The sequence below is a fragment of the Chlamydotis macqueenii genome, chromosome 30, assembly GCF_036417535.1.
Source record: "Chlamydotis macqueenii isolate bChlMac1 chromosome 30, bChlMac1.mat, whole genome shotgun sequence".
NCBI classification, from domain to species: domain Eukaryota; kingdom Metazoa; phylum Chordata; class Aves; order Otidiformes; family Otididae; genus Chlamydotis; species Chlamydotis macqueenii.
In genome coordinates this window covers 297,434-310,135 of record NC_141585.1, presented here as the reverse complement: position 1 = coordinate 310,135, position 12,702 = coordinate 297,434, and the positions used below count along the sequence as shown (strand labels likewise).

Here is a 12,702-nt window from a genome sequence, read left to right as displayed (position 1 = left end):
TCCTCGCCTCGGCCGGCTGGGCCGCGATTTCCCCAGCGCCGCAGCCGCATGCATTAAACATGCCCACAAACAGCATCGCCGGCTGCCGGCGCGCGGCCCGAGGAGACGCGGGGGGCAGAGGGGATGAAGGAGAGGGAGGAGGAACCCAAGCCGTCAGGTGACAAATAATGACAATTATTTGTAAAACCGGGGAAGGAAAAACAGCAGCCTGAGCCCCATCAAACATCAAAGAGACCATTTTTATTTGCCGTCAAAATAAAGATGCGAATTGAAAAAAAAAACCAAACCAAAAATCGAGAAAATCCCAACTGAGGTCAGCTCAAATGAAGGCAGAAGATCCATGCGCCACGAACCGCGGGGAGAAACCAAAGAGAGATTAAAAAAAATAAAAAAAAAAACCAAAGAGGAAGAGGAGGAGGAAGGCTCCATCCCCTCGACCGAGGCTGAAGTGTAGAAAAATAAAAGAGCTGGGGAGGGAGAGCAGAGGAGTCCGGCGCGGGGTCACAGCTCGCCCGACGTCTTTATGACGTGGAAGAGCGTGACGTTGTAGATGACCTGGTGGCCGTTGTTCCAGGTGTAGAGCACCCTCTCCCGCGGGTTGTAGTCCAGCATGGATATGTGGGAATACTGGTTGTGGAAGGGAATATCCGTGTACTCGTAGCTGGAAGTGTTTGTGTAGTAGGCAAAATAGATCTTGGCGCCGGCGAGGTGGGAGTTGGTGACGTAGAGCGTGCCGCAGATCATGAAGGACTCTCCGGCGCTTCGCTTGGGGTAGCCCGTGTCCCAGCTACGCAGGACCTCCAGCGTCTGGGGGTCCACCCGGCTCACCACGATGTTGCCGGCGTTCTGGTTGGTGGTGTAGACGGCCCACAGCCCGTTCTCGTCCACCATGAAGTCGATGTCGGAGAAGCCGCCCCAAGAATAAGGGAAGGTGTTGTTGTAGCCGGCGCCGGCCAAGCTGCGCTGCACCAGCACGCTGCGGGAGCGGAAGTGGTACTTCACCGCAATGTTGCTCTGGTACTTGTTGTAGTAGAGGGAGCCGTTGAAGACCACGTGGCCGGTGCCGGCCCAGGGGTGTGGCAGGAGGTGCTGCACGAAGTTCTGCCCCGTCACGAAGTCGTTCAAGGTGCGGAACTCCAAGACGCGGCGGCCTTTGTAGTAACCGTCCATGTACCACACCTGCGGCAGGCTGGGGTTAGGGACACCCGGCCGAAACGGGGTCCCCACCCGCACGGAGATCGGCTCCCGGGATGGCCGGCCGGCCCACGTCCTTCACAGCCCCCCAAGCAAAACTCAGAGCCACCTCTGCTTGGGCCTGGGAGCGTTTTGGGGTAAAACCGCCAGAAAAGGGCCAGGCAGGAGCAGCCAGGCAGGGTGGGCGCCCCCCCCCCCGTCCCCGCGGGTGCCTGCGCCACTCACCCGGCTGTCGGCGCTGGGCGTCATGGTGTCGGTCATCCAGGACCCGAAGCGGGAGCCCGAGGCGCGGATGGTGATGGGGTTGCTGACCCCCGTCAGCTTCCCGCAGCCTGGGAAAGGTCGGGGGGGGTGGGAAAAGAGTTGGGAGTTAGGGGTGGGCGCCCAGGACCACAACGCTGCCCGGCTCCCCGCAGTCCCGCGGGCATCGCGCAGTGGGGGGGGGAAGCGGGGCCCCCCTCACCCCAGGAGTCTCAGGGGGACGGGGCAACGGGATGGGAGATCCTCAGGGAAAAGGCACCGGTGGGCTGTGGCAGCAAGGAAAAGCGGCTTCCGCGCGGGGTCCGAGGGCTTGGCCGCACCGGCAAACGCCCTGGCAGCTCGCAGCGGGGGATGCCGGGCTGTCGGTATCATCATTATTATTATTATTAATTATTATTATTATTAGGAAGATATCGGCAGTGCAGAGGCCTGGCACGTGGGAGAGGCTGGCTGCCCGCACCAAGGGACCCCGGGCTTCCTCACGGCTTCGGGGACGCTGCTGTGAGCGGGCAACTGGGGGGACTGGGTGCCCATCCACCCTGGAGGGGGCCATACACATTTTTGGATGCACGGCACCCGGTTTTCGCCCGCACCGTGCCCAGTTTTCACCCACACCATGCCCAGTTTTCGCCTGCACCGTACCCAGTTTTTGCATGCAGGCGTGCAGCCGCGCCTCCAGCGTCAGCACGCGCTGCTGCAGCTCCTCGTAGTCGTAGGCGCCCATCTCCTCCTGGATGGCCAGCAAGCTCCCGGAGAGGTTCCTCACCTCCTCCTTCAGGTGCACGATCAGCCTCGTGTCCGACTTGTACTGCTCCAGGACGGGCAGCAGCGGCAGCAGCTCCGCCATCTTCTCCTTGAGCTCCTGTTTCGGGGGGAAAAAAAAACCAAAAACCCAGCTTTAAATTGTTTTTGCCCCCATGCTTGCTGTCCGTTTGTCTGTCCCCTGCAGGCAGCGAGGAGTTTTCCGGCACTGGTCACGGAGTGCATCCTCGTTAACGCCCTATTCCCAGCCCTATTCCCTGGGTGGGTAATTAATAACGATTACAAGGCTTTGCATCTCCCTAGCGCTCGGGGAGCTAACGAACCACGCGCGGCCGACGCTCCGCAGAGCGGGAACCCGGCGGGATGCGGCCCCGGCGTGGGAACCAGGCTGAAATCCCCCCTTTCCGGAGCAGCGGGGCGGCTGGGCGCGGGGCGATGCTCGGCGCGGGCGGGACGCGGGAAGGCGCAGCCACGGTGCCGGGAGAATGAGAGCGCACGGCAGTCGTATCCCAGGTCCAGGGGTCAAAAATCTCCACTTATTTTAGTGGAAGGAGAAAGGTAGGAGCAGTTTTGGCCTCGCTTGGCCCAGGGACCACCACAGGGATGCTTGACCTCCGGAGTCGCGCGTGATCCCGCCACTCTCGTGCCAGCCCCTGCACCGGCACAGGGAAAAGCTCGGCAGCGCGCCGGCCCCGGCTGCGGAGCGCTCCGGCGCGTCTCCTTCGCTCAAGGACGCTGCAAACCCACAGCCAGCGCCTCCGTCCCGCTCCGCGGCCCCCGGCCCCGCTCGCCGTCCCGCGGCTCCGCGGGTTTTGCCGGGAACGAGCCCGGCTCGCCAGCGCCTGCCTTCCCTCCTCGCCTCTGATTTCGGGGTGGTGTTGCCAGGCCGGCGTCCCCGTGTCTCGCGGGGCCGTGTCCCCAGTGCGGGGCCCAGCACCTCCGGCGGTGATGGAAGCGGCCGGGGTGCTCGCTGCAGCTCGGATCGTTAATCAGCTTCTTGTCTCTGCAGCCGTCAGCTCCCGGCGCCCACCCGCGCATCCTCCGGCCCGTCCCGGTGCCGGGAACCAGCCGCTCCTGAGACAGGAACGCGCTCCCGCTGTCAGGATCAAGCCCGGAGGCCCCCAGAATAAACCAGTGCCCCAGGGCGGGTGGGGTGGGGGTGGGTAACGGCGTTTCGTGGGGGCTCGGAGCCGCTGCAGCACGGACAGCGTTGCCTTGCTGCCTGCATCGACTGGCGCGCGGCTGGAAACCGGGGCTTTGCCGGGGAAGAGCCGTGGTTTTGTTTAATTAACGGTGTTGGTTTGCAGCCAGACGGGCTGGGAATTGGCCGTCCCTGCCATCCTGTCACCGGCACAGCCCCCCTTCCCCCACCACGACACCCGGGGAGGCAGCAGGATGCGGCCCCACGTCGGTTCGCGCTGCGCCTTTGAGCACCCACTGCGCCTGGGCACCCTCCCCTGCTCCACACCCACCCTGGCACCATCAGGTGGCACAGGGATGCTTGGGCCCCAGACCCCCACAGGGGTGCTGAGCTCAGGGACCCCCACAAGGATGCTGAGCTCTGGGACCCCCACAAGGATGCTCAGGCCCTGGACCCCCGCAGGGATGCTCGGTCACCTGGACCATCCCAGGGACCACCCCAGGGACGCTCGGCCACCTGAACCACCCCAGGGACCACCCCAGGGACGCTCGGCCACCTGGACCACCCCAGGGACCACCCCGGGGACACTGGTCACCTGGACCATCCCAGGGACCACCCCAGGGACCACCCCAGGGACGCCTGGCCACCTGGACTACCCCAGGGACCACCCCGGGGACACTCGGCCACCCGGCCTGCCCGCAGGACCCCTCCCACGGTGCCCACCCGTGGCCCGACATCGCTCAACACCGCGTCCTCAGGGAGGGCCGCTGAAGCCGCAGCCGGTCCCGCGGGGGGCGCGGGGGGGGGCGCGGGCTCACCTGGAAGCTCTTGGCGTTGAGGCTCCTCTGGCTCTCAGCAGCCACCTTGAGCCGGGAGTCCAGGCCCTTCATCAGGGACTCGGTGTTGCGCACGTACTGCAGGTCGCGGTAGGTCCGCAGGTCCAGCACCTCCATGGACTGCGAGATGTTCTGCACCTGCGCGGTGGGACGGGGGGGGGTGAGACGGCCCCCGGGCCGACAAACGCAGCCCCCTGGCCTCCAAGGAGAGCGCTGAGCCAGGGGAATTTGGGGTGCAGGGCGGGGATGGGGAAGGGAAACCGGGTGCTGCTGGGGGGCTCCCATCCCAGTGGCCCCGTCCCCAAGGAGCCACAGGAGGAGCCGCTCCCCGCTCTGCCGCAGCGGCGTTCGTACAAGCGCTTGCAGGAAACCTCATCCCCGCGCGGCTTTAATGTACAGAATAATGGCTTTTACTCCTCCTGCCTCGCCGTTATTTGTTTTTTTCAAACCACTCGAGCGCACATTTCCCAGCTTTCCTTCTTTAATTTCGTCTGCCGCAGCCGGCAAAGTGATTTTATTTCCACGCTTCCGAACGACGCAGACGTGGCCGCCTTCCTCCAACGGTTATTTATTCATTAGCGCCGGCCCCGCTGGTGTTTACGGTGCCGCCGCCGCGGAAGGGAGCCGCTGCGGAGGCGTTTTCGCCGCACGTTACAATAGAAGTTGAACGGGGTTTGCGGCGTGCCCGCCCGTGCGGACACGCGGAGACCAGGAGGGAAATTACACGCGCTCTGCAGGAGCACGCGGCTCCGCGCCGCGGGCAGGGCACGGCCGGCATCACACGTTGCGCGTCGCGCCCCGCCCTCACCACGCGCGAGCGTCCCGCTTCGTTAGCGGGTCTGGCCGCTGCCACCGGTCAGCGCCTGGCGGCCGGCGCTCACCTTCTCCACGAGCCGGCGGAGCTGGTGCGTGCGCAGGTCGCGGGAGCACGTGCCCTGGACGGGGATGACGGCCGTGCAGAGGCATTTGCCGTCGGGCGCCTGCGCCGAGGTGTAGACCTGCCAGCCCTCGTCGGGGCTCTGGAAAAGGGTCTGCGGGAGAGAGGAGGGGAGGTGTCAGGGCACCCAGGGGTGCCAGAGCCGCTCTCCCGCCCGCGCCGGGCTCCCCAAAACCACGGGGAGCCGGCAAAGACCGGTGCCGAGCGCGTCCCACCGCGGCGCAGCCCCCGCCCGCTGCCACCTCCTCCCAAACTCCTTCCCGTTCCGCTGGGCTCGACCCGCTTGGCGTTTTTCCCTCCTTTTAGGTTTTTTGTCCAGATCATCCAATACACATGGAGACCTCAGCGTCCCGGCGGGTCCCCGTGCTCGCGGGCCGGCCACGGAACAGCCGCAGGAGGGGAGGGAACGGCGAGAGGACGCTCTCCATCATCTCCCACCAGCCCGCTCCGCGTCCTTCCTCCTCCTCCCGCAGCCCCTCGAGGGCAGGAATCCCCCCGCCGCCGCCGCTGTCTCGGCCCTGGAGGGGAGCGAAGCCACCAGTACAAATTCCCAGTTTGGGTCCCTTCAGCAGCCTGGGCGGGCACCCGCGCCCGCCCGAGCGCCCCTCTGGCCCTGCCGCCCCCGGAAAGCTCGTTTTCCATCCGGTTGCGGCTTTTCCTGTGAGGATCAGGCTTGGGGCTTTTGCTTTCCGTCTCCCAGCGCAGCCGAGGGTGGGGGTGACGGCTGCAGGCCCCCCCTGCCCCCATTTCCACCACGCTCACCCCGAAAACGGAGCAGAGCAACACCCACCACCCCCCTCTCCCCCTCCCGCCCCGGTGCCCGATTTATTCACGCCGCGAGCCGGCGGTTTTGCGCCGGGCCATTTAGCATTTCATGGGTAATTCATAACTATTAATTATGAAAATCGAGAGCAAACCCATCTCTCGCCACGCGCCTCCCGCACCGAGCGGGGCGAAGATAAACGACCCGCTCCCTGTAACGAGCCGGGACGACACTTGGCTTTACACGCAGCGGTTTTTACCGCCGTGTTTCGCGCCAGAAGGGATTTATTGGGCACGGCGGTGGCTGAACACCGCTCGCCAGCCTCGGGCGCAGGCGGGGTAAATGAAGCGGCAGTGTGAAACTCGAGTCCTGAGTTGTGGCGGGTGGGGGGCAAACGGGATTTATCCAGCCCAGCTCCAACGCAGGTGAGCTAATACGACGCACGATTGTCAGATACGCACGTTGGGAAAGACGCAACGCGCTGCGCTGTGCAGTCTCACCCACCCCCAATCGGGGACCCCGTGGCTGGAAGGGGTCCCCCCCCAGCCGCTCTGGGCACGGCATGGGGCTGGCACCCGCTGCACGGGGCTGGCACCGCCGACCTCCCACCCCCAGCACCCTGGGAGCATCCCGCGCGTCAAAAGCTTCGTTCCTTCCCCCCGCCAAAAAAAAAAATCAGGTGGAAGGAACGAGCCCGAAGCAAACGCGGAGCATCCGCAGTCGCCGAGGATGCGTTTCGCTGCACCCCGACCCTCCCGGCCGCGGCTGAGCAGCAGCCAGCCAGCCATCAATATTTTATGCTAATACATAATTAATGGCAGGCAGCAGCAGAGCCCCCGATCCAGCCCGGCGAAGCTCCGCCGCCCGCCGGCTCAGGTGTCACACGGCGCCCGAACGCCGGCATCCGTGGGAGCGGGCCCAGGATGCGGGCGAGCATCCGTGGGCGAGAGCCGGATCCCAGGAAGACGCTTTCCCGCGGCAGCTCCGCGGTCGCATCCAGCCTCGCCGGGGACGGAGACGGAGGGCAGCCCTGCCCGCTGCGGCGCAGGGCCTGGCGGTGGCGGCGGCGACGGCTGCTGCTGCTGCTGCCGGCAAATTTTATTAGGTTAAACGCGGGCTGTGCAATCTGTCACCGGGTTATTAATTAGGGCTCCCCGGGAAAGCTGCTGCTCGCAGCTCAGCGGAGGAGAAATTGCTGACTCCCTCGGCTGCGGTGCGGCGAGCCGGCGCTTGGCTTGGGGGGGACGGCAGAGCCCCCCAGCCCCACTCACGTGGGTCCCCAAGCGCCCAGGAATCCCCACTCAGCCCCCAGCCCCAGCAAAGCGGCGGCAGCCGGGGGGTGCGACCGAGCGCCCTTGGCAGCCAGGAGACCCCAAATGGGCGCCGGCGGCACAGGCGAGAGTCACTCCACGCCTCTGCCCCTTCTTTTCTGGAGAGGGAGCGATGGAGTTGCTGCAGAGGATGCTGCTCCAGCGCCGGGGTCCACAGCACCGGGGTCCCCGAGAGCCAGCGTCCCACGGCGCCGAGCCGCCGGGAGCACCCGGGCCTGCGCACGGTGAACCCAACCGGACCTCAGCGCGGAAAAGGAGCGGCTGTTTTCTGGAAAGGGGCTTCGAACCGTGGCGAAAGGCCACGCCGGGCATCACCGTGCCCGGAGTCGAAGCTGGGGAGGCGAGTACCGGTTTTTGGGTACGCCCGGCTCATTTCAGCGCCCGGGGGAAAAGCGCTGCCTCCCGAAACCCGGGTGGGAGATCAGCCCCGCGCCCGGCGCCCGTCACAGCGGCCGCCCGCGCCCCGCGGCCCAGCACGCCGTGCTCCGGCTGCGCCAGCCCGTTGCAGCCGCATTAGCGGGGCGCCGTCCCGGTGATTAATGATTTTACAAGGAATGCCGAAGAGCGACTAATGATGAGCCAATTATTGTAGAGCGAGCGCCCGCTTTACCCCGCGCGCCGTTAATTGCCCTGCAACACGATTGCCTGTTTGGCGGCGTCCGGCGAGACCCCCTGCCACGCGCGCAGCGACGAAGGCCGCCACGCTCATCCTCCGCAGAAGCCCAGCTGGGGAATGGTACCCCCGGAAACAAAAGGATCCCAAGGGATCCCCGCGGAATGGGCTGAGGGCTGCGGGGATGGGACGCCTCCCACAGCCAAGGGGAGCAGCAGGACCCTGGCAGGGGGGGCAGCCACCCAAGAATCACCCAGGTCGAGTCTTCCGGGGGAAAGAAGGGGGGCAGGAGCCTGCCAACCCCCCCACGGGGGTTTCCTCCATCAGATGACCCCAGCCCCAGGCTCCCCAGTCAGACCAGAACCCATCGGGGGGGTCCCCAGTGCGCCCTTCCAGGGGTGGGGGGGGGATCCCCGTGCCCAGGGAATCCCCTGAGAAGGGGGAGTCCTGTGCCCGGGGAGGGGGGGTGCGGGGGTCCGGTGTTGAGGGTGGGAGGGTCCCGTGTAGAGGGAGGGGGGGTGCCCACGAACAGGGGGTCCCGGAGGAAGGTGGGGGGGGTCCCGATGGGATCTGCCCAGGAGGATGGGGAGGGGGTGCCCACGAACCGGGGAGGGGGTCCCACGGCCAGGGTGGTGGGGTCCCGGTGAGCCGTGCCCGCGGGATGAGGGGGTGCCCACGAACGAAGGGGTCCCGGGAGAAGGCGGGGGGAGGGGGGGGTCCCCACGCGAGGTGGGGGACAGAGGGGCGGTCCCGCTGCACCGCGCCCCGGAGCCTCCCGAGCCCGGCGGGTGCCGGTACCGGTGGCGCAGCTCCGCGCCGCAGCGCCCCCCCCCCCCGCTGTACCGCACCCCCCCCCCCCGGTACCGGACAAACTCACGATTTTCTCGGAGGTGCCGGCCCGGGACACGGCGGTGCCGTTGAGCCCCACGAGCGAGGGCAGGGTCTGGGACATCCAGTTGGTGACCATGGCCATGGTGCTCAGCACGGCCCCGATTTTCAGCAGCGGCACCGTCATTTTTCCGTCGCCGCCTCATGCCCATCACATCCCCCCCCCCGGCCCCCCCCGCGCTCCCGGTACCGGGATGAACCGGCGGAGCGGCCCCCCTCCCCCGTTCACCCCCAGCCGCTCGCGTTTCCTTTTTTTTATACCGGAGCCGGTAACGGCTCCGGAGTGACGTCGGCGGCGCTGGCCCCGGGCCAGCCCGGTACGGCCCCCGGTTTGGGGCGGGTCTGCCCGCCGCGGCTCGGTTCGGGGTTGGGGGGGGCGGTTTGGGGGTGGTCCCGGCTCAGGGTGGTCTCCTCCGGTCCCGGTTCGGGGGTGGTCCCGGTTTGGGGTAGTCCCCACCCAGTCCCGGTTTGGGGGTGGTCCCGGTTTGGGGTGAGCCCACCCGGCACGGCACAGCATCATCCCACCCAGCTCCTTTTGGAGCAGCCCAGCACGGTGTGGTCTGGGGCGAAGGACCCCCGGAGACCCTCGGTTCGGGGGAACAGAACCCCCAGAGACCCCTGGTTTAGGGGAGCTGGACCCCTGGAAACTCCTGATTTTGGGGAGCAGGGCCCCCAGAGACCCCCCCATTTAGAGGAGCAAGACCTCCAGAAGCCTCTGATTTGGGGGATCAGGGCCCCCGGAGACCCTCAGTTTTGGGGAACAGGACCCCCGGAGACTCCTGGCTTGGGGGACCAGAACCCCTGGAGGAGACCTGGTTTAGGGGAGCAGGACCCCTGGAGGAGACCCTCAGCTTAGGGGAGCTGGACCTCTAGAGACCCCCGATTTGGGGGAACAGGACCCCAGAGACCTCCGGTTTAGGGGAGCAGGACCCCTGAGGACCCTCGTTTAGAGGAGCAGGACCCACCCCCCCCAGACCCTCAGTCTGGGGGAGCAGGACCCCTGAGGACCCTGGTACCGGTATTGGGGGGTCTCTGCACCCCAGCCTGGTTTGGAAGCTGCAGTCACCCTTGAGCACCCAACACCCGCCACCCTGGACCCAGCCCCCCAGCCCCAGTTGAGAAACTCGAGCTCCCCCCCGGACACCCCAAAACCTCATCTCCATCCTCCCCACGGCTGCGAGGTCCTCGGAACATGCTCCCCCCTGCCCCCCCCCCCCCAGCGCCCCATCTGCCCCAGCGCACCCCATCCCCACGGCAGCGAGTTCCCTGGGGACGCTCCAGTCCCTCTCAGCAGTGGGTGCCCACCCCGATCCCCCACCCCCCCGCGACCCCACCCACTGGGTGCAGCAGGATCCCCACCCCCCCGCCTCAGGCTCTGAGCATCCTCGCCCTGTTTTTTGGTTTGTTTTTTTTTTTTTTTCCCACTCTCCATCTCCTGTGCCACGGTCACACAGTGCCACCGCGTGGGGACAGACACGCACAGCACAGGCTCCCACGCTGGCAGCCACTGGGAAAACCCCCACCCCACCCCACGGTGCCCCCACGCCGCGGGTTTTGGGGTGCTCCCGGGCTCTGCACTGCAGACACCGCCGTGGACCCTCCCCCACGGAGGGGACGTCCCCACGCCCACCCTGGTGAGTGGGGAAGGGCCCGGAAGGAACTGACAGGTGGGTGCTCAGATCTAAGACCCCCCCCCTCCCCAAAATGCCCAGGGATCCCCCCTAAAGTGTGGAGCCCCCCCCACGGTGTGGGGGGGCGGATCCACGCTGGGTGCAGCCGCCACGCGAGACGTGGGGGTCCCCACGTTCTGGCCCCAGGTCCACGCAGTGATGCAGCTGCCACATGAGGGACTCGTTTTTTGGAGAGGGGGGCAGTTGACCCCACAGCCACGGGGCAGGGTTTTCAAACCCCCCATCGTCTCCCACCCATCACGTGTGGGGTCCCACGGTTTGAGCGTGTCACTGGGGGGGGGCAGCTTCACCTGTGGGGCTTTGCACAGCCAGGACAGCGTGGGAGGATGGGGGAGACACCCCCACACGCTCCTCGCGACCCCCCAAACCTCCTCCCCACCCCACGGCAGCCCAGCCCAGGAATCCGCCCACAAAGAGCTCGTTAACTGCTTTGTTAATTGGAATGAGCCCAGGCCGCTGGGGCGATGCCGAAACCGGTACGTGGGGTTACAGGGAGGGGGCTGGCGCCCCCGCAGGACCCCCCCAGAGCGGCCCCGTCCCTGCGGGCAGTTGCAGGTTGGTGTCCCATGGAGGCGGCACCCTGGGATGGGCCGAGGGGGGACACAGAGCCACGTCCTCGCGGTCTCGCTCCTTCGGGACGTCCCCGCCCCGTCACCCCCGCCCTGGCACAGGGCTGCCGCCGGCACGAGGGCGCTGGGACGGTGCCGTGCTGGGCGGAGCAGAGAGGTGGGTGACAGAGCCGTGTGGCCCCCAGTCCCGCTGGGACACAGCACCCAACCCCGTGACACCCGCTTCGGCAGGCGCCGGTGCAGCTGCGGCCTCTCCGGGCACAGCTGGAGCACAGCTGGCTGTGGGGAAGGCTGGTGTCTCCCGCTGCTGCTGCAGGCGGGACCCCGGTCCCCCGTCTGTCCCCGCCATGGGCAGCTCATCCCAGCCCCAAACCCTGCACCCATGGGTGCCTGCTCCCCCTGGGCTGGCCCAGACCCGCTCCTCGGTGCCCCCCAGGGTGGGGACAGGCAGGACCCCCACGCCGGAGGAAAGCGGCCGCAGGACCCAGGCCGCTGCCGTCCCTCGTCCTCGGCGGCCACGCGTGAAGGCGTTCCCACGCCGGGTCCCGCCAAACCAGCCGTCACCCCGCGTGTCCCCACCGCCGCCCCGGCCGAGGCCCCCGGCATCCCCCAGCTCAATCTGGGGAGTGGGGCGGGGGGGCGGGGGGGGGCACCGTCCCTGCGTACCCAGGTGGCCACGGGCAACCCCGGACCCCTGAAAGCAGGCGTGAGTGTGGGAGACCGGCGCGAAGCCCAGCACCCACCTCGGGCGGGGACCCGGGTGCCACCCACAGCCCCCCAGACCTCGGCCCCGAGGTGGGCGCCTTGGGGTCCCCGGTGTCCCCACCCACTCCTGGCATCCCCGCCGCTCCCGGGGTGCGCTGAGGGCACCCCCGGCCCCGCCAAACCCGAACGCCCCCCCCGCCCCCGCCCCCCCTTACCTGCATGGCGGGGGAAGCGGCGGAGAGGAGGAAGAGGAGGCCGAGGAAGACGCGCATCCTGCAGGCACGGACCCCCAGCGCCGCCGGTACCGGAACCCCACCGGGCCGGGTCCTCGTTGTCCCCCCACCCGCCCCACCCCCACCCCACCCCACCCCACCCCCTGCCGCCACCGGAGCCGCTACCGGAGCCTCCGCCGCTCAGCGCCGCCGCAGCCGCATCCCCCGGGCCGGGCCCCGCCGCCGCCTTTGTCCGCGCCCCCGCCCCGACCGGGCCCCGCCGTTACCGGTTGCGGCCGCGGTACCGGTCCGGTGCAAGGTGGGGGGGCGGGGGGGGCGGGAGTGGAACCGAACCGGGCCGAGCTGGGCGGGACCGAACCGGGAAGCACCGGAGACGGAGCCGGGAGGGAGGCGACCGAGCATCCCCCCCCCCGCCCCGGGGTACCGGTAGCCCGGGTGCAGGGACGCTCGGGGTGCGCAGCCGGACACCCAGGCCCCTCGGCGGGGGGGGCGGGTCCCGCTCCTGCCCCGAGTACCCCCCCCGGGGCCCCTGGGGATGGAGGTTGGGGGGGGCAGCCCTGGGTCCCCTCCCCGGGGTCCCTGGGGATGGAGGTTTGGGGGGGGGCAGCCCTGGGTCCCCTCCCCGGGGTCCCTGGGGATGGAGGTTGGGGGGGGCAGCCCTGGGTCCCCTCCCCGGGGTCCCTGGGGATGGAGGTTTGGGGGGGGGCAGCCCTGGGTCCCCTCCCCGGGGTCCCTGGGGATGGAGGTTTGGGGGGGGGCAGCCCTGGGTCCCCTCCCC

At 68.0% G+C, this 12,702-nt stretch overlaps 1 protein-coding gene across 2 annotated transcripts; it reads right to left on the bottom strand.

Moving 5' to 3' along the window:
- Positions 1 to 220: 220 nt before the first annotated feature.
- On the bottom strand, positions 221 to 11,984 carry OLFM2 (olfactomedin 2). 2 transcript variants are annotated; one of them, XM_086769075.1, is made up of 6 exons: positions 11,907 to 11,984; positions 5,076 to 5,225; positions 4,177 to 4,332; positions 2,098 to 2,317; positions 1,420 to 1,526; positions 221 to 1,179 (listed from the first exon to the last, which is right to left on the bottom strand). In XM_086769075.1, the coding sequence occupies exons 1-6, from the start codon at positions 11,961 to 11,963 to the stop codon at positions 502 to 504; spliced, it is 1,368 nt and encodes a 455-aa protein (XP_086625201.1). In that variant the 5' UTR covers positions 11,964 to 11,984; the 3' UTR covers positions 221 to 501. The 2 variants fall into 2 exon arrangements, with proteins under 2 accessions (XP_086625201.1, XP_086625200.1); XM_086769074.1 differs by lacking the exon at positions 11,907 to 11,984 and adding an exon at positions 8,716 to 8,853.
- Positions 11,985 to 12,702: the final 718 nt, after the last annotated feature.

Coding starts and splice junctions, on each gene's coding strand:
- OLFM2 (XM_086769074.1), bottom strand. CDS start 8,853: ATGACGGTGCCGCTGCTGAAAATCGGGGCCGTGCTGAGCACCATGGCC. Junction 5,226..8,715: donor CCGGCACCTCCGAGAAAATC/GTGAGTTTGTCC, acceptor TCTCTCCCGCAG/ACCCTTTTCCAGAGCCCCGA. Junction 4,333..5,075: donor TCCGCCGGCTCGTGGAGAAG/GTGAGCGCCGGC, acceptor CCCACCGCGCAG/GTGCAGAACATCTCGCAGTC.